We start from the raw sequence: 21,207 nt of genomic DNA, 5'->3' as shown, positions 1-21,207 counted from the left end.
TGACATATATGAATGTGAGGAAGGCACCAACCACCTAAAGGTGGATTAAGTAACGTTTTTTTTCTTCAAATTGCTCTAAACGTCAAAATTTTCAAAAACCGAGATGTGAGAATCGATTCTCCAGACAATTTTACATAAAAGTCTCCATATTGACCACTGTCCTAAGGCTAATCCTTGTGAAGCAGTTTAAAAAATAAAAATGTTGAAAAAAATGGTTTTTGATGGTTTTTGGCAAAAGGTCGTCTTATTTCCTATAAGATTTCCTTCGACAACTTTTCAAAATAACTCAAGCGTGACAAAGTGTGACAAGGAGGTGAGGGGGGTCCGTGAGAGTGTGACGTCACGCTAGACTATTTGATGAATACTGAAAATTCAGTCTTAAAATTATTTAAAAAAAGTTTGATAAACTTTACTCTTAAATTAAACACGATACATGGCTTTAAAAAACAATGTTTTAATAAGGCCATTGCAAATATTTTTCAAAGTTTATGTCGCCCCCTCCCTTCAAAATGTGTCGGAAAAATCAAGGGACAAAAAAATATTTTTTCAAAAAATTTGAAAATTTTATCGGAAATAGAAATTAAATTAACTTAAAACAATCTAAAATGCATTTTTCTGCATTGATAATAATATTTGGCATGTCTGGGCTGGATTAAAAATATTTTGATTTTTTTATGAAATTCCAATGCACAACACCGCAAAAACTTTTTTTTGCGAAAAATAAAATTTTCGTCAATACTCAGTTATTTTGCAAACTAATGATTGCAAAACAAGTGGACGGGTGTATAATGCATTTTAAAATACTTTTTCATTCAAATGTTGAAACCATGGCTCGTTTTTAAACTTTTTTATTTTTTCCCCCTTTTCAAAACAATCTATGAGTCATGGGTATCTCATGCCGATAGGAACTTTTGAAAATTTAATCAAGATTGAACAAAAATTCAAGATTTGGTTTCTGCATTTTTGGTGAGTCTTTTTGTAACATTTTAGGATATTTTCACAAAAAATTTTAACGAAAAAAAATCGTGGGCTCACCTTCAAATTTGACTTTTAAACTAGAAAATCAAAAAATCTCATAAAAGTGGCGTGGTTTTTTCATTCAGTAAAATTTCCTACAAGTTTAACTTTGACCACTGGAAAAATCCTGTTTTGGGCTAGAATTGCTCGAATGACAAAAGGTATGTAAAAGAGAGTAAGAGAGTTTTCGGATACATTGATGATGTTAATAAGGTGACCCCCATAAAAACTATCCCATTCATCTGATGATTAAAAAATAAACCGTTACATTATATAAAGAAAAAATACTAAGCTTGTTCAATTCATTGTTGAATGTAGCATTAATTTTATATATAATTCAATTTTATAAAAGGATTAAATTTGTTGAAAACATTTTAAATACTTTTTAGTTCAAAATTTTATTTTTTTATCGATCAAAAAAAAATACTTAACACTTTTGCATTAAAAAAACAATTTTCAAAAAAACTTTTTCGGACGCAATTTTTGCATTTTGCAAAATTTTCTGAAGTATTTTACACGGAAAAAAATCAATTCCCAAAATCGTAAATTAAATTCACGAATGCGAGAACCACGAAGGAATATATTACCGTTTATAGTGCAAATGCACCATAGTCATGAATAAATTCCTTCGTGGTTCTCACATTCGTGAACTTAATTCACGATTACGAGAATTGTTTTTTTTCCGTGTAACTGTAATTATGCGAAAAGCTTCCTGAGATACTGTTAGGTTTTAAATAATGAAAGTTTGGCTTGAAATCTGTTTTTTTTTTCTTGAGATGATTCCTACAGAACCTGCGAACCTGAGAATTGAAATGAATGTGGAATTTCCATTCATGTTGCAAACCTTTAGATCTGCCTCCCCCCCCCGGTCCAAAAAATCAGGGGGCAAAAAAATTTTTTTTTCTTAAAACCTTCAAAATGTTAAAGACACATTCTCCGGCAATGTACACCTCAGGATGAAATTTTTAAAAGCGTGTATGAGCTATTTGGATATTTTTCCTCGATTCTAGACTACTTGAAGCTTCAAAAATCATGGTTTTCAATAATTGATCATTTGAATATCATTTTGTACAAGTTGGTTAACTTATGCATCAATTCATGATAAAATCATCATTTTAATACATTTTTTTTAAAACTCCTCGTTTTCAGCGAAATAAAATCCTAAAATTATTCTTTTGGTTGCATTTTGTAGGTTTTTAGTTGTACTAAACGGAAATGTCATGGGTTTGCAGTTTATTTTAAGTTAAGTATTTTTTCAAACTAGTGTAAGTTTACCATTTTATTGCGTTGCAACGTCACGAAAATGGGACATTTGTTTATGTCAACAAAAAACTAAACATTCAATCATTTTGATATTTCGGATGCTCTTTGTACTTGGAAATAGCTTTCAAATGCAACCTAGAGCGACTTAATTGGTTGTCTAGATCCAAAGTTACAACAGGTTTAAGTTTGCGTTGCAACGTCACGAAATTTTAAAACATATTGGTCACATGCCAAAAAAGGTGTATGCATAGTTGGTTGTTGAAGATAATAGGGTACTAAATATTATATATTTTTTATATAATGTTTCCGAGCATATTTACAGAAGAATTGTACATGGGTCATTCACAAATTCCGACACTTAAGTTTGTATGCAACTCGAAAAAAAAGTATTTTATGAAACTTTTAACAAATCAAAATAGACCGATGTTCACAAGGGGGAAAAATTCTAAAACTTTCAAAAAAGTAAACACGTGGTTACTGGATGGCCCCTTTATGATAAACTGATTTACGTGAGGGTTCATTCTAGTACAACGCAACGTTTTTTTATCCCACACCCTTATGTAAGTCATATTACAGTGAAATTCATTAAACAATAAAAATCACGTGATTCGATTGTTTTTTTACAAACTTTTGTCACTCTGTTGTTGGACGAACCCTTACTTAAATAAGTTGTATGCAACGTTTAGTTGTTCGCAATTAAAAATGTTATGTTGCGCAGGTAAACAGTTTTATTATTTCCTCTAATTTAATTTAAAAAGCACAAAAGTCAACAAAATAAGTTACGTTGTTTGCAGATCACCCCTTAGGGGTCATGAACAAACGATATGGGTACTTTATTTGTAAATTTCAGCCCTCCTGAAAACTTGAAGCTCCTTACCTCTCTTCTAAATCTTCCACGTATTTTGTAAATCGCCGAAAACCATCATAATTTTAAGGGAGCATTCTTGCATTACGTAACAAAACATTTATATTTTTAGACCCCCTCCATCCCCTGGTAATACATTTCCGATACACTTTTTTTTGTATAAATCCTCGAACCATCCCTGATATTACGCCGTTACGTCATGCATGGACGTCCCGGGACATGGATAGAGGACAGGAGAGGGGGAGGGGGGGGGGGATTTGTCCTTTGAGATAATGGAATAATACAAAAAAAAAATATTTTGAAGACGCTTTGGAAAACTTCGTAAATCGTACTGCTATTGTGAAAGCGGTATAGGAACAGGGGGGGGGGGGTCTAACATGGGCGGGCCAATCAATTCGTATGTCCTTGTACCGTCTATTAATGTCTTATAATGAAATCTTAACCTACAGTTGTTCAGCCTAACAAAAACTTTGATTTATTTTGAAACTAAAATCTCGTGACGTTGCAACGCAACGAAAACCCCTGTTTTCAAAAACAGAGCTTTGCAACGTCACGAAATGTAAGTGGTCTTAAAAAATCGAGGTTTGATTTTTTCGAAAAACTAGTGATTGCATTCGATTTGTTGGCCAATTATACACTAAAAATGGAAGAAGAACTCCAAATTTGCCGTTTAACATAGCAGAGTTAATGGCGAAACATGAATTGGGTCAGGATTGAGAAAAAGTCACGCGTTGCAACGTCACGCTACATATTCCCCTCTCAAAAATAGAATATTCGCTTAAAATAATGTTTCAACATTGTTTCTTTTAGGAAATTTAATGTACTTTCCGAATCTGTAATAACATACATACCTTTTCAATGTAAATTTTGAGTTACAGCCGAAATACTGAAAAAAGAAAAGTCAAAGCGTTGCAACGTCACGGCGGAATGTGTCTAAAAGAAATAGAAGTCTAACCAACTGAAAACAATTTGAAATGCATTTTCCTGCGTTTAAAATCATATTTAGCCTGTCTGGGATTGATCAAAAATATTTTCAATTTTTGTAAGGTTCCAAAACTTTATTTTTCGGCGAAAAAATCTCTTCAATGCTTGGATATTTTGAAAACTAATGACTGCAAAACAACTGTTCAGGCCAGGCAAAAAATATTTGCCACGGCCTAAATTTGTCAAACTGTTTAGCATTTTTTTTTAATTGATGGGTTATTTTTCTCGAAATGTTCCCCCCCCCCCCCCAGTCAATATCCAGATTGGAAAAACCTATGAATATTTTTCTGAAAACACGTAGTTTTGTGGAAAATTGATAAGGCCATTGCAAATATTTTTTTTTCCAAAGTCTAGTCAACCCCACCCCTACCTTTCTAATCGGGGGGCCCCATAAATTAGGAGCCAAAAAAAAATATATTTCCGCATAACTTTTTGTTTTAATGTAACTAGAAGTCTAATCAATTGGAAACAATTTGAAATGGATTTTCCTGCGTTTAAATTCATTTTTAGAAGGTTTGGGATCGATACAAAAATATTTAGATTTTTTGTAAAATTTCGTTACACAGTACTGCATTAGTATTTTTAACGGCGAAAAAAATCGTTAATACTTAGATATTTAAAAAGATATGTAAAATGCATTTTGAAACTCTTTTTTCATTCAAATTTTAATACCATGGCTTGTAATTTCAATTTAAATATTTTATGAGAAATTTTAGACCATTTGGTATCCACATTACAAAAACATAAAATAGTTAAAATAGTTAAAACATTAAATAGTCTATCCTAAATACTTAAATTTGTGAAAAGTTTTAGCATGATATTTTAATTGCAATGGACAGCTGCCAGTATACTAAAACTTTAATTCCAGGGCGCTGATATCGTTTTCAATCTGATGGCAAAATCTTACATAACCAGCTAAATCCAGCTACAGCCTTAAAAGCAAACAAAAATCCAGCTCGAGCAAATTGGGTCAAGGATGCCCCATATCCAGCCCGAATCCGGCAGCTTGTTTGCATAGGCAAATCACATTTTGACGAGGGAGGGGGCAATAAATTCATGCCCAAACGATCGATAAAGCCACGATGCATTGCAATTGCACTAATAAAAACTGCACATCACCGTGCACCGAACTAGTGGAGTGTAGTGCAGTACCGATTTCGGGCTGGAGACCCTTTTTTGTGTGCAACCGAATGATAAAAATAAAGTAAATAAGCCCACCTGAGTGAATTCGGATTGTGAGCGAATAAAAAGCTTCGACTGAATTGTAGGAAGTAGAATCGCGCAAAAATTTGCCGGCAGCCTTTTTTTCTTGCACAGTAAGAAATATAAAATGATTTCACACTCACACATCTCAAAATTTGGACAGATTTAAAGATAGAAATGACGTGTAAAATTACCTCAAAAATGTGTAAATTTACATATTCTTATGTGTAATTCCCCTTTTTCCACATAAATTGAAACAAAATTACACCTGTTTTACTGTGTACCAGTTTATCTGAATTTAACGCGCGCGCGCTTTGTCTAGGCAGAAGTTTTTATTTCATTGCAGGTGTGTCAATACCGCGCTTGAATGGAACGCGACTAGAGTTGGTACTGCTAGTGCTGTGCCACCACCACAGCACACCCACCAGCTTTACCAACTCACATGGCTGAAGTGGTTTATGGCTGAAATGGGATTTCGCACCGACATGACAAGACCAACGTGAAGCGCGATTATCGCTGGGGAAGAGTGGCCACTTTTGAGTGCTTAAATTGCCAATTTGAGTGGGGTGGCAATTTTCGAAAAAAAAATTCAAATTGAAAATGGCACATCCCTAGGGCAATTTGAAGCAAATTGTCACCCAGCGAGAGGGAGAGAGACTTGTTTAAAGATTTACCAACATCCACTCGAACGCTCTACGCTACAGAACATCGAGCTGAACATCTGTAACTGTTCCACATCCTTGTCTGACTAACTAGCTAACAGCTATCTAAACTGAGCGCCGAACAGGATATGGCGTTCTTTTGTTTTCTCGCAACTCTTCCTGTTTTCACCGTCTTTGGAACGAAACTTGATGGTTTTGAACACTAGACTGGTTCAAACTATTCTGGATTTGATCACTAGGTGGCGTTACTTATGACTTCTTTCAAAGATCTTGCTTGAAAATCTTAATTTTTAAAAATATCTTTGTTGAACGAAGTCAAATCGATTTGCAATCTTCAACAACGTTAGTATTCAGAGCGTGTCGTTTTAATGACTCCAATCGATACCAAAATTGTGTCGAACCAGTCTAGTCCACACTCCATAGATGTTGAACGGTTCCTGAGTGGAGCTGTGTCTCCCGGAGGCAAGTTCCGTGCGGGACCATGTGACAAGATATACTCACATACAGCGCCGAGCACGACAACCTCGTCGGTGGCCAATTGTTTCAGGACACTAACCCTGGTCGATGTCGTCGGGACAGGAATTCCGAACAACGGAGTACGGTACAACAGTTGGTGAATGGAGCCGTTGGGAATGTTATCGTTTGCATAGTTCTGGGTGAAGGCAGTGCCGGGAACAGGTTTGCTGCACTAGTACTATAGTTGTACAACGAATAACTCTATCAAAAGGTTTTGATAGATAACATCTAGAATGGAGGAACATTCTGTAAGGTTCTTCTTGTATTTATAATTTATATTTTTCTTTTGTTACATAAATCTTCAATCGGTGCATATTTCATAATCTGCAAGGCACCAGCCTTGCAGTGACCCAAAAATTGTCCAACGAAAGGCAAACAAGCCTGAAAATCCTTCGATAAACACCATCCTTGTTCTTCCCGAGCATGGGTAAATAACAAGGGAAATGCGTAATAATACCTTTCTCTGGTATCAATACCAAATTTTGGTATTCCTGGACCCTTTAAAATTTGTCTTAAGGATTATGCAAGAGCAAAATGTGGTATCATACCAATTTAAGGTATTGTTTTGATATTGCAAAATTGCAGAATTTGTCAATGATCGAACTCCACATTTTGGTATTCTTTTGGTATTACAGTATTTTATCAAATTCCTCTGCAACTATGGGAAAATTTTGACCAATTTTGACAAAATAATTAATTTTGCGCTAAAATTATGTCTCAAAGCGAATGATTTCATTCAAAACCGGAAATATCAAACTTGATTTTAAACATTTTTGATATACCCCCTATAGAAATGACTTGAAATTGTGGAAAATTTTCTAAGTCAGGATGGCACATTTTGGTATTATTTTGGTATTAAAGTGTTTTATCAAATTCCTCTGAAACTATGGGAAAATTTTGACCAATTTTGACAAAATAATTAATTTTGCGCTAAAATGATGTCTCAAAGCGAATGATTTCATTTAAAACCGGAAATATCAAACTTGATTTTAAACTTTTTTGATATACCCCCTATAGAAATGACTTGAAATTGTGGAAAATTTTCTAAGTCAGGATGGCACATTTTGGTATTATTTGAATATTGAAAGGTTTCATCAATTTTCTCTGAAACTATGGGAAATTTGTTAAAAAAATTTAAGAGTTAATTAATTTTGCGCTAAAATGACTTGAAACCCAAAAATGTTAAAGATGATTTTAAAATTTAGTGTGATATACCCACTAAAATTTTTTTCAAAAACGTTGAAATTTCTCTAAGTCGGGATAACCAAATACTTTGAAAAACGAGTCAATCGACAGATTAATTAATTTTGGTGAATTTCAATTCAGTTTCATTTTAATAATACTCATTTTCCAATCTTGTTATTTTTCAGAAGCTTCAAGAACTTCAAGCACAGGCCGTTCATCAATGACAAATGCATTCGGTGTGGTGAAGAATATCACTAATAACAACATGGAATCATCAGGTGAGTAGATTTGGCTGTTGCATATGAATAATTTCCGTTTTTTCACTAACTGCAACTGCTGCACTAAAAATGGTATGAAAATACCAAATTTTGGCATTACTTGTTCAAATACCAGCGACCATAATGTGCTCTTGGTTGCCCAGTAATAGATGGTAAAATACCATGAAATCATACCAAAATCATGTATGTGAAAGACCACAGAAATACCAAAATATGATTTTCCAAGGGCGCGGGAATACCTAAACATAAAACCATGGCAATACCAAGTTTTGGTATTCAAGCAATGTTCAAAAATCCAGAAGACCTCAACTTGGTATTGAAATGGTTTTATTTTGAGGTATTATTTTACCCTTGGAATAACATGGTTTGGTATTGTTGTGCCCTTACACATACAAGATTTTGGTATGATTTCATGGTATTTTACCATCTATTACTGGGCAACCAAGGGCACATTTTGGTCGCTGTTATTTGCCCAAGTAATACCAAAATTTGGTATTCCCGTGTTATTTACCCCTGCTCGGGTTCCCCTCACCTCCCCAAAGGAGAATCCAGCTTAAACTGGTACAAAACTGCAGCCCTGGGAAGTGTTTGCGTGGGTGTGCCGGGTTCGGGTTGACCGATTTTGGGTCGCCCAATATCCTACGAGCCACCTCACATGACTGCAGCCGATAAATTATGGGCAATTCCATAAATATTCGACTTTGCCGTCTTTCGCCTTTACGGAAATAATTCGCCCCAAAAAACCGGGGACACGCCGAACCACGCTACACCGCAAAATGATCGAATTTGGGTCCGCTCCGCTGTAGCGAGCGATATAAATTGTCCTGTCGCGCAGGTTTGCTCGAGTTTATGTCGAGCAAATATGTCGTGCCTGCTGCTCCTTTCCAGGAAAAAACAAAGTTGAGAGCGCGTGTGTGGGCGGTTGGATGGCGAGTGATGATGGTCTTGTTTGTTTTTGCATTTTTTTAGTGGATTGCAAACTTATGTTATTCTCGATTTCACTGATGCACCGGGGTTAGACTTAGAAAATACATTGAAATTAAAACATGACATTGGGCATCAACAATTGGAAAATACAAGTTTACACTTGAAGCTCTCATAGACCACACCGATATGTCCAAAATTTACAGGATTATTCACCCCTTTTAATTTTGGATAAAAAATAATGGTCCGATTTAAAAAAAATATATAGATCGTTACATTTTTCTAATTTCATGAAAAATGGATTTGCGACAAAAGGTCGAATGAAAAAAAGGTTGAAAGTGGACAAAAGGTCGAAAGGACACAACGTCGAAAGGACAAAAGGTCGATTTAAAAAAAAAGTGATACAAGATTCTGTAGCATTGTTATGAACTTTTCAACATAGAAAAGATACCTTAAGTTTTTCAATTTTTTCAATTATGGGCAGTTTTTTTCAAGCATAACCTTCAGTTTTATGTGTTATTTTAATTCCTCAAAAAATACGTTTTTCGTAAAAATGTCATGAATTGTCCGATTCATTCAAACATGAATAGCTCGTAACAAATGAAAAACCCTGACTTATAAAAGTATTTTGAAAGATTTTTTATTCTTTAAAAACAAACTATTTGGATGGTTGGAATATTTTTGTAAGTTTTTCCATTTTTCCATTCTTTAAAAATGAACCAGGATGCTTTCTTCGGAATGGTTTTGCTTGTGTTCGATTAGATTAAATTAGATTAGATTAGATTAGATTAGATTAGATTAGATTAGATTAGATTAGATTAGATTAGATTAGATTAGATTAGATTAGATTAGATTAGATTAGATTAGATTAGATTAGATTAGATTAGATTAGATTAGATTAGATTAGATTAGATTAGATTAGATTAGATTAGATTAGATTAGATTAGATTAGATTAGATTAGATTAGATTAGATTAGATTAGATTAGATTAGATTAGATTAGATTAGATTAGATTAGATTAGATTAGATTAGATTAGATTAGATTAGATTAGATTAGATTAGATTAGATTAGATTAGATTAGATTAGATTAGATTAGATTAGATTAGATTAGATTAGATTAGATTAGATTAGATTAGATTAGATTAGATTAGATTAGATTAGATCAAAAAGATATTCTTACTTGCTGTAACATTTTGGTGAAGTTTTTCATTCTTTAAAATTATAAGCAGGGGTGATTTTATTATCAAGAAACCTCTAAATTCGAAGCAAAACATATGTGCAATAAAAATAAGCAACAATCGTTCAAAATAACATAGCTGTTTTTCAATATTTATGCAATGAAATATTCATTTCCCGAGCAGGCGGAAATAACATTTTTTGATACTTGAAAATTATACTAGGTCAATAACATGTTATGTTATTTATAACAAGATTTGTTAATCGTCGTTTTGATTTTTTTGTTGTTAGATTGTTATTGTAATAACAAACTAATAACACTTCTACGTATTCTTCGAACAAATCTTTGTTATTATTTTGTGTTATTTAACAACTAATCCGATCATCCCAATAACAGTTGAAAGTATCCTTCCATAACAAAAAATGTTATCGCAAAATTGTTTTGGCTTTCCACCAATATCAGACCAATAACAAATTTTGTTATGATAACATAAACTGTTATTAAACTCTTATGCCAAAATTGATTTTTCAAGAAGATTCCATAACACTTTCTGTTATTTCAACAGTATTTGTTATTGAAATGGCATGAATATTGTTATTACCGTCAGCCCGGAAATTAAGAATTTATAAAAAAAAAGAAAAAGTGTTGACTTTTGACCTTTCGACGTTTGTCCATTCGATCTTTGTCTTTAGACTTTTGTCATACATTCTTGAAAATTCTAAAATGATGACTGTTATTATTATTATGAATATTTGGCCCCTGTATAAAAAAAACAAAATTTCTTCAAAGAATCATAAATCGGTGGCATTTTTTACATTTCTTGTGGCTCAAAAGATGCCTTTTTGGTTTCCTGAAACCGATTAAAAAAATTACTTTTGATTATGGGTAGTTTTTTAAGAGTGTAACTATTTTTTTCTGCATGGTCCAAATCAATACCTACAACTTTGTCAAAGACACCAAATCGATCAGAAAATGTCTTCCCAAGATACAGCTATGAAAATATTTGCATATTTTTTTCTTATGAATAGCGAAAAGTATTTTTGTAAAATTTGGATTTGTCTGGATTTGTCTGTCAGCAAGGATGATATCAAGAAAGGTGCTAGCAATCAATAAATCTTAGCTGTAGCGAAAATATGTTAGTTTTGCTCTTATTTTTTTTATTTTTTGGACACCAAACTGTTATCAGTGATCAATCTAAAACAATCAAGCTCAACCAAAACTCATGTAAGTTTCCACCACACCTACTCATTAAAACAGTTAACGAAATCCTTTTTCTCAAAGCTGTAATCCAATACCCTGAAAACTCATGAAAACTTTTCAAACGACTTCCAACGACACCCTATCCCAGAACAAAGTAAGAGAGAGTGAGACTACAAATTGCCTCAAGTTCTCCCCCAACGACTTCAACAACGAGGACTCGCCTCAATTCCCACACTGTCGCACTTTCTAATCCCTAAAGTGCGGTTTTCCCTCCCCTCCCCTCAACCCTTACCTCCACTGCCGCATCACCGTCATCCGGATGACTTCGACGGGTAGGTCGTGGTGCTGTCTCCACCGCGTCCCCCCGTCCACCACCAGCGTCTGGTAATAGTTCCTCCTGTCGCCACCGTCCTCCCTCTGACCCCGCCGCCCGTCATCGGTTCGTCGATTCGCCGACCCGCCAAGAGTGCCCGGTGGTGGCGATTGGGACTGCTGACGGGTGTGATGGTGCCACACTCGTGGGTGGTGTTGCTGCTGTTGGTGGTAGTGACGTCGGTTCCGCTCGTCCACATCGCCACCGTTGGCCGCCTGACGCCGGATGATGGACTCCGTGTCGAAGCAGTGACGCATCGTTGGGTCACGATGGGGGATGGGGGGGGGGGGGGGTTATGCAGGACTAGTCCACCTCTTGAATTGATGGTGGTGAAGCCTTTTTCGTCGCAGACGAGACTCGCACACTAAACACTTCCGACTTGGGGGACGCACATTTCTTGCGACACGTGGGGTGCCATGTGGTTGTTCATTTTCAGCACGTTTTTCAAACTGCGCTCGTTTTCCTTGCGAGATACAGTTGAAATTTGAAACTTTTTTGCTATTTGAAAGAAATTTGTCGTTTTTTTAATACTCATATTTTTTTACGAATAGAATCACTGATCATTACTGATTTCAATCCATCATCAAATAATTGTACAATAGCATTTTAATTCCAAACAATTCTAAAAACTAAAGTTATTGTTCAAGAATTATTTTAATTTATTTTTTGAAAAATCTCAATGCACCGCAATTTAATTTAAATAAATGATATAAGTGTCCAAAAATCAAGTTAAAAGGTTTACTATCGACTTTAGAATTGGGCTTTGTTGTCCGATTCTATGCATTCCTTGTCCGTAAGTAATTCGGGTATATTTTTATTTATGACAAACTTTAAAAAACTTTTTCCCAGAGTAATTTTTCAAAAGGTCCTATGATGAATGACCTATGAAGGTCCTGATTTAAAAAAAAAATCGAAATTTTGATCGCAAAAACTTTTCAACTTCATTTTTCGATGTAAAATCAAATTTGCAATCAAAAAGTAATTTAGTAAAATTTTGATAAGGTGCACCGTTTTCAAGTTATAGCCATTTTTAGGTAACTTTTTTGAAAATATTCGCAGTTTTTCATTTTTTCTAAATAGTGCACATGTTTGCACACTTTTGGAAAAAATATTTTTGAAAAGCTGAGAAAATTCTCTATATTTTGCTTTTTCGGACTTTGTTGATACGACCTTTAGTTGCTGAGATATTGCAATGCAAAGGCTTAAATACAGGAAAATTGATGTTTTCTAAGTCTCACCCAAACAACCCACCATTTTATGATGTCGATATCTCAGCAAGTAATGGTCCGATTTTCAATGTTAATACATGAAACATTTGTGAAATTTTCCGATCTTTTCGAAAACAATATTTTCAAAATTTTCAAATCGAGACTAACATTTCAAAAGGGCCAAACATTCAATATTACGCCCTTTTAAAATGTTAGTCTTGGTTTAAAATTTTGAAAATATTGTTTTCGAAAAGATCGGAAAATTTCACAAATGTTTCATATATTAACATTGAAAATCGGACCATTACTTGCTGAGATATCGACAACATAAAATGGTGGGTTGTTTGGGTGAGACTTAGAAAACATGAGTCTGCGATCAGCAGAGAAGCGAGTCAGACGTGCGTCCCTCACAAACCAAAAAAGTGCAAAAAATGCCTCACGGCAAGAAAAAGAGGCGGTCCTCACCAGCAGGATCGGCAGATTTGAAGAAGCTAAAGAATGCCGAAGCGATACCTGCAAAGCCAGGCAGTTTGAGCAAGGACGCTCAAAATTCGTCTGGTAACCAGTTCGCTACCCTCCCTGTGGACGTGAGCGAGAAGGAAGAATTTGAACGACGGGAGAAGTTGCCACCCATTTTTGTGAAAACATCGTCATCGGATTCGGTGCGAAAGTGGCTGACCGGGTTTATCAAATCTGGTGCTTTACGAGCTTCCATTCGCTTGTGTGCTGATGGACTCAAAATTCTGCTACCTACCAGAAAGGATTACAACTACGTTCGGGATTTCCTGAACAACACCAAGATTGAATACTACAGCCATGACGATCCAGGTAAACGCCCCATGAAACAGGTCCTCCGAGGCCTGTATGACATGGATGTGAGTGTGCTGAAAGAAGAGCTCAAAACTCTTAAGTTGAACGTGATCGAAGTCTTCAAGATGACGAGACACAACAAGGACATCAAGTATCGTGATCAACTGTACCTGGTTCATCTCGAGAAAGGATCGACAACGCCGTCTGAGCTGAAAGCAGTTCGGGCAATTTTCAACATCATCGTGTCTTGGGAACGTTATCGTCCAGTGCACCGTGACGTGACACAGTGTTCGAACTGTTTGCAGTTTGGGCATGGTGGAAGGAACTGTTTCATCAAGAGTCGTTGTGCAACCTGTGGAGGTGAGCACAAAACTCAAGCATGCGATACAATCAACAAGAACATTGAAGCTAAATGCTTCAATTGCGGCGGCGACCATTCGACCAAGAATCGAAGCTGCCCAAAACGTGCTGAGTTTGTGAAAATTCGGCAGCAAGCGACGACGAGGCACCAACCAAATCGTCGCAAAACACCACCAACTTTCACGGACGTGGATTTTCCTGCTTTGGCGTCACCTGGAGCGGGATCTGTTCGAGTGGTTCCAAATCTGCAGCCATTGCCGTTGAATCAGCGGCAAAAAGTTGCAGAGAATACAACACCTCCTGGCTTCAGTCAGCAACCGAGGGAAAACCAACCAGCATCAACGGATGAAGGCAGTAGTGACCTGTTTTCACCACAAGAACTTATGAACATTTTCATCGAGATGACAACAACACTGCGTGGTTGCAAAACTCGTGCGGAACAAGTAAGAACGCTTGGAGGATTTATCTTAAAATACAGTTCGTAGTTTACTCGTTCTAATGATTTTGAATATTTCAATGAATTTGCTTTTTTAGTTTTAAGTTAGGATTAGTTGTTGAAGTGATTTTTTTTTTCTTTTTTACCCAAATGTATTCGATTCAATGCAAAAATGTAAAACAATTTGAAGTAAATAAATGAATGTGAACAGTTAATAAGAAAACGAAAAATATAACAAAGATGAAGAGCATGTAGCCATACCACTTAGAATGTAAATGAAATGTAATTATTATAAGAAAGTTCAATAAAGACATATTTAATTTCAAAAAAAAAAAAAAAAAACTTAGAAAACATCAATTTTCCTGTTGTTAAACCTTTGCATTGCAATATCTCAGCAACTAAAGGTCGTATCAACAAAGTCCGAAAAAGCAAAATATAGAGAATTTTCTCAGCCTTTCAAAAATATTTTTTCCAAAAGAGTGCAAACATGTGCACTATTTAAAAAAATGAAAAACTGCGACTATTTTCAAAAAAGTTACCTAAAAATGGCTATAACTTGAAAATGGTGCACTTTATCAAAATTTCACTAGAGTACTTTTTGATTGCAAATTTGATTTTACATCGAAAAATGAAGTTGAAATTTTTTTGCGACCAATATTTCGATTTTTTGAAAAAATCAGTATTGATTAAAAATTCATTACTCGGTCAAAGATTTTTTGCACAACCTGGAAATTTCTGAAAAGTTGGCATTTTATGTCCTCTAAAACATATCAAAAAATAAAAAAAATAAAAATAGTGTTTTTTCGCAAATCAAGTTTTAGTGATAAAAAGTTAAATAAAAAAATCACCAATTTTTTTAACAGTGTATCATTTTTTTCAGTGTAGTCTGTATCCATACCTACAACTTTGCCGAAGACACCAAATCGATCAAAAAATTCCTTCAAAAGATTCAGATTTTTGAATTTTAATACATCATTTTTGTATGGACAGCTGCCAAATTTGTATGGAAAATTTTATGGACAAACTAATGATGCAAAATGGCTTCTTTAGGCATACCGAAGGCACCAAAAAAGTTTCAGTCGGATTTAAAAATACAAAAAAAATCGAATGACCGAAATCCTAGAGAACTGCTCAACTTTTGAACCATACAGGAGTACGGATAAAAGTTTTGCATCCGAGTTTTGAAATTTAGAAAAGATATGTTTTTTTTTTGCAAAAAAAAAGTTAAATTGAGCTGCAATTGAAAATTAATTTACAGAAATTTTATGTAAGGTTACCGGTTTTGGGATATGGCCACAAAAAGTTTGATACCAACTTTTTTTTTCAGTTTTTGATTTTTCAAAATAGTGTCCATGAGTGGGCGCTCCGAAAATATTTTTTCGAAAAGTTGCACATTTTTAGTTAATCAAACTTTTCGAAAATTGTGCACTTTAGCAAAATTTCTGTAAGCACTTTTCGATTGCAAATTCGATTTTATTTTTTTTCAAACATAAAAAATGTTTTTCTTAAAATTATAACTTGAAGGCAAAATTTTTGCCCATGTTTTTCTATGGCTCAAAAGTTGCGGGTTTTTCTCCTGAAACATATTAAAAAAATCAAAAATTTAAAAATATGTATTCAGGGAAATTGTTTTTTCCGTGTACCAATTGTTGTCTGAATTGTCTTAAGAGTACTTTACTCTTTAGGCAAATTTGATTTTACATGATAAACTATAGTCAATAAATTTAAAGATTTTTTAAATTTTCAGGTCACATATAGGGGAAATATACCCTTTCTCAGCCTAATTCTATTATCGGCCTATCAGCACTTTGATAATGAACTACAGCTTTGATAAATTGTTTTTTACTGTTCCAAAGTAATAAATAGCTCAAATAAAAATGAGCAAGCAACTCTCTATTGTTGATGTATCTAAAAATGTTTATTTAATAGTAGAAAACTGCAAAAGTGATTAGAATTGGTCGAACGGCTTAGAGTGATTAGAATGGGTATCTTTCCCCTATGACATATGAAACACAATAGCTTATAGGACCTTTTTTTAACAAAAAACTCTAAAAATGTTTTTGTGTATTATTTCTAGTTTTGCCAAAAACTGCATTTTCTTCAAATTACTTTTTTCACGTGTTTATGTCCCCTCAAAAATATCAATTTCAAATTATAATTTCAAAAGAAAATATACAGTCATCCCTCATATTCGGAACAGTTTACAGATCGGCCAATGTTCAACAAATCATATAAAATCGATGATTGAACATTATGATTTGCTTTTACCTTCATGTGAAAGCTTTTCTTGCGATCTTTCGATTGATGTATAGACCGGCTATACATTTTTACGTTTTATATCAAGTTTTCAAAGAAAAACATTGACCCTTGAAATCCACAAATTCGGAACACTTTTTCTTACGATGTAAACAAACTTTCTTTTCTCCCCAGGAATACATATTTTTTTACAAAATAATGACTTTGCACTCTGAAACCAATAAAACTCATGCTTAGTAATGTTTTATGAATGGTCTGATAACTTTTTGTGAAAATATCAGTTAAATTCAGGTGTTCCACAATTGTGGGAGACACAATAACATCCCACAATCATGGAACAGGCAATTTGGAGGCAGTGTTTTGGTGCTCTGGATAAAATAGTCTTGAAACGCAGTTTTTGTTTAAAAAGTAGTATTACTTTTACTAGTGAAATAGCAAGAGAATATCCAAATAAAGGCCCTAAAAATAGCAGGGTCGGTAGAAAAGTTGCATTTTGCATTCTATTGACAAATTACCACAAAAGTGTTCCGAATTTGTGGGTGTTCCGAATATGTGGGATGACTGTATATAAAATATGGAAAATTTAGTTTTTGTTAAAAAAAGTTAATTTGAAAATTGTCAAATTTTTGTTCCCGTGTACCTATTTTTCATGCAGTAGTCTTAATAACCTTATTGACCTGAAACACTTTTTGAAAGTTATTGGTTGCGTTTCTTATCTTATTTTTAAGGTTATTTGTGTACTTTATTTGTAGACAATGATGTTGAATAAAAGTGGAACCAGTTTGTAATATTTTTGGGTATTTTATAAACCTTTTCTCTAATTCAATCTGAAGTTAGAATGTGTATTTTGTTTTTTTTTATTATGTGAATTCTATTAATAATATTTCATATTTCATGACATTTAAAAACATTATTTAAATTTAATGTTGGTTTAAAATGATTGTCTAAAAAAATATGTAAATTTGCCCTGCTTTCAATGAATAAAAAAAGAAAGTTTTAAGTTTCTATTGCTTATGATTAATTTTGGAAAAGGGACAGAAAAAAACTTAACAAGTGTTTACTGATTTTAAATGTTGTTTAAAGCAATTGTTTATAAATTTGGAGTAAAATTTGACTACTCCTAACCTCCTAAAACAAAGAAAAAAAAAGATCATGAAAAGACAAATGTGGTAGCAAAATAAACTTAACACTTAAATGTTTGGGTAGTATTTGAACTCCTATTTTTTTTCTTAACAATGTTATAACTATTGGTAGAATTGACCAAATTCAATGCTTTCGATTGTAAAAGATTAAGATTTGTCAATATTTGCGTTAAGAAATTTGCAGATATTTTGATAATTGTGGGCCAGTAGCATAATTTTCACCATTACCAAACTATGTATGATGTCTACATTTCAGTTTGTTTAAAAATGTTGATATTTAGACTTGAAATAAAAAAAATATCGTTTTAATATTTTGCCCGTCTTTGTCCCGACCACATTTAATGGACAAACAGTAAAAATATTATTTGCACAATATTTAACGAAAAAAACTGTTGAATTCTTAAATCGATTAAATTAGCTATTACAATAAATGCTTTCTCCACAAAACTTTTGAAGCTGTTTGCTGCTGCTTTTCACATTTACAGCTATTTTAAACTGCGGCTTTTCACTTTCAAAAATAGATTCTTCCACCCCTCAGGTACTCCAACTGTTATCCAACACCCCAGATCACCGCAATTTCCGCAACGTCCCTCACCTCAACACTTGTCTTCCTTATTCTGTACACACTTTCCCCACACGCACTCGCTTCGCTCCCAGAACATATATTTTATCCAGCTTTTCCAAAATACACACAACACTAAAACATTAAAAATACCCCAGAGGGGTTCACGAAGAGTTATATTCCACCAAACCAGCCTGAGCAGCGCCTGAACGAACGCAACCCGGCAGACACCGACCGACAGAGTATCGATTTTACGCCACACAACTCAGACCTGCTTCCAGCCGAACCACTGCTGACTGAACCAGCCAAGTCGGTCTTCCTGGCCTGATAGCTAGCTCTCTCTCCAAATAAACACCCCTCGCAAGAACAAAAACAAAACTGGGTCTCGCAAGCAACGTCGCGCGCGGAGGAGTTGGTGCAAAACTTCAGCGAACTTAAAAAAAACCACGTGCGCGACCTCCGGAACTCCACGTTTGGTCAAATCCACTTCTTCAGCGACCTGCTGCAGCAGCTCGCGTCAACGACGCGGTTATTCAACGAAACAAATTCGGAATTCGATCTATGACATTGAAGGACCCTCTCCCCTCGTGAAGAGTTGCGCTAAAGTCCTCAATGTTAACCACTTTTTGGCCACCGCCGCTGACCGGATGTGGCGCCCGGTCACAATTCGCGAAACTTAACCTCAAAACTGTAATCGAAACTACGTCCACGTTCCAATGATATCGCTCAACACTTGATGAAAACCGACGACGACCGGCCAGCTCCTCGTGGAATGCAAAGCTGACGAGTCCCGAAATGGCACTGTGGCACACGGCCGGAAAAGCACACACAACTCCCCGGCACTTTGAGTTCTTTTCGTAGTGTTTCAGTGTTTTTTCGAGTTTCGTCTATTTTCCCCCCCGACCATGATTTTTGGGGGGAATGAGGTGGTGTTTTTTCCTGCTACCCACAGCTGCTGACCCCCACCGAGTCCTGCAATGTGGCAACTAGGGGGGTTGTTCTTTGGGAAATGGGAAATCGATTGTTTTCAAGTTTCTTGACAATTTCTTCTATTGAAGGGAAACCAAAGCTGTAAGTATTTGATTTGACGATATGAACAAAAAAAAAACGTTACTTAATCCACCCTTAGGTGGTTGGTGCCTTCCTCACATTTAGAGGGTAATGCTATCCAAAATAGATACAAAAGGGCGGACCTTTCAGTGTTCTATCAACTTGATTCATTATTCATACCATCAGATTGGGTAGATCCGGACTCAGATGAGTTTTAAATTTACACTTAAGTGCTTATAACTTTTGATAGGGTTGTCAGATCAGAATTCTTTTAAATTCGTTAGAAAGGTGTTTTGATTACCCATCCAACGAAAGGACGCATGACAGATCCGGCCTACGTGTTCATCAAAATATCTGATATCCGGCCTCTAAAATATGTATAAATAACACTTAAGTGCTTATAACTTTGGATAGGGTTATCAGATCTTTAATGCTTTGGACTCGTTCGAAAGGTGTTTTGATTGCCCATCCAACGAAAGGTCGCATGGTAGATCCGGCCAACGTTTTAATCAAAATATTTGAGATCCGGCCTCTAAAATGTGTATAAATAACACTTAAGTGCTAATAACATTTCATAGGGTTATCAGATCTTCAATGTTTTGGATTTGTTAGAAAGGTCTTTTGATTACCCACCCAAAAATAGGTCGTATGACAGATCCGGCCAACGTTTTCATTAAAATATTTGAGATCCGGCCTCTAAAATGAGTTTAAATAACTCTTAAGTGCTTATAACTTTTGACAGGGTTGTCAGATCTTCAATGTTTTGGACTCGTTAAAAAGGTGTTTTAATTACCCATCCATCGAAAGGTTGCAAGACAGATCCGGCCAACGTTTTCAACCAAATATCTGAGATCCGGCCTCTGACAAGTGTATAAAAAACACTTATGTGCTTATAACTTTTGGTAGGGTTGTCAAATCTTCAATGTTTTGAACTCGTTAGAAAGGTCTTTTAAACACCTTTCAGAAAATGTATAATATGCCTGGTTTTCTTACAAAAACCACCCTTTTTACAATCTTCCGGACTTTATTCAAAATCGTTTTTTTAGCATAACTTTTGAAGTACTTAACTAAACTTCATAATTTTCAATAGGGACTTATGGGACCCCAAGACGAATCGAATGAGACCAAAACGGTCCAAATCGGTTAAGCCAGTGCTGAGATAATCGAGTGCATATTTTTGGGTGCACAGACTCACATCCCTACACACACACACACACACACACACACACACACACACACACACACACACACACACACACACACACACACACACACACACACACACACACACACACACACACACACACACACACACACACACACACACACACACACACACACACACACACACACACACACACACACACACACACACACACACACACACACACACACACACACACACACACACACACACACACACACACACACACACACACACACACACACACACACACACACACACACACACACACACACACACCCGTGAACCGTGGGGACAGGTGAGGGTCCCTGCGGAGCTTAGCTGCCAGCTACCGGGCGGGTTGCAGTAGGCGGATAGCTGTCGGCGATTGCATACATTCATTGCATCGCCCCCGGACCAGCAGCGGGAGGATGTCTAGGACGTGGCGGAATTGAACAAGGGCACTGTTTAATTTCTTCGAAAAAACCACATGGGTCCGTAAACACCTCTGTCAAGCGATCGAACGCCGCTATAAGTGTTTTAGCCCAAAAC

At 35.4% G+C, this 21,207-nt stretch overlaps 1 protein-coding gene across 1 annotated transcript in view; it reads right to left on the bottom strand.

The window, feature by feature from the left end:
- The window catches only part of LOC120429394 (IQ motif and SEC7 domain-containing protein 1), a 223,131-nt gene extending 211,211 nt beyond the window's left edge, over nucleotides 1-11,920 (bottom strand). The window contains exon 1 of the mRNA XM_052708734.1: nucleotides 11,568-11,920. Within this exon, the coding sequence (XP_052564694.1) occupies nucleotides 11,568-11,905 (338 nt within the window). The 5' untranslated portion in view covers nucleotides 11,906-11,920. The remainder of the gene's footprint in view (nucleotides 1-11,567) is intronic.
- Between the last annotated feature and the right edge of the window lie 9,287 nt (nucleotides 11,921-21,207).

This window comes from Culex pipiens, chromosome 2, assembly GCF_016801865.2.
Source record: "Culex pipiens pallens isolate TS chromosome 2, TS_CPP_V2, whole genome shotgun sequence".
NCBI classification, from domain to species: Eukaryota; Metazoa; Arthropoda; class Insecta; order Diptera; family Culicidae; genus Culex; species Culex pipiens.
This window is presented reverse-complemented; position numbering and strand designations above follow the sequence as displayed.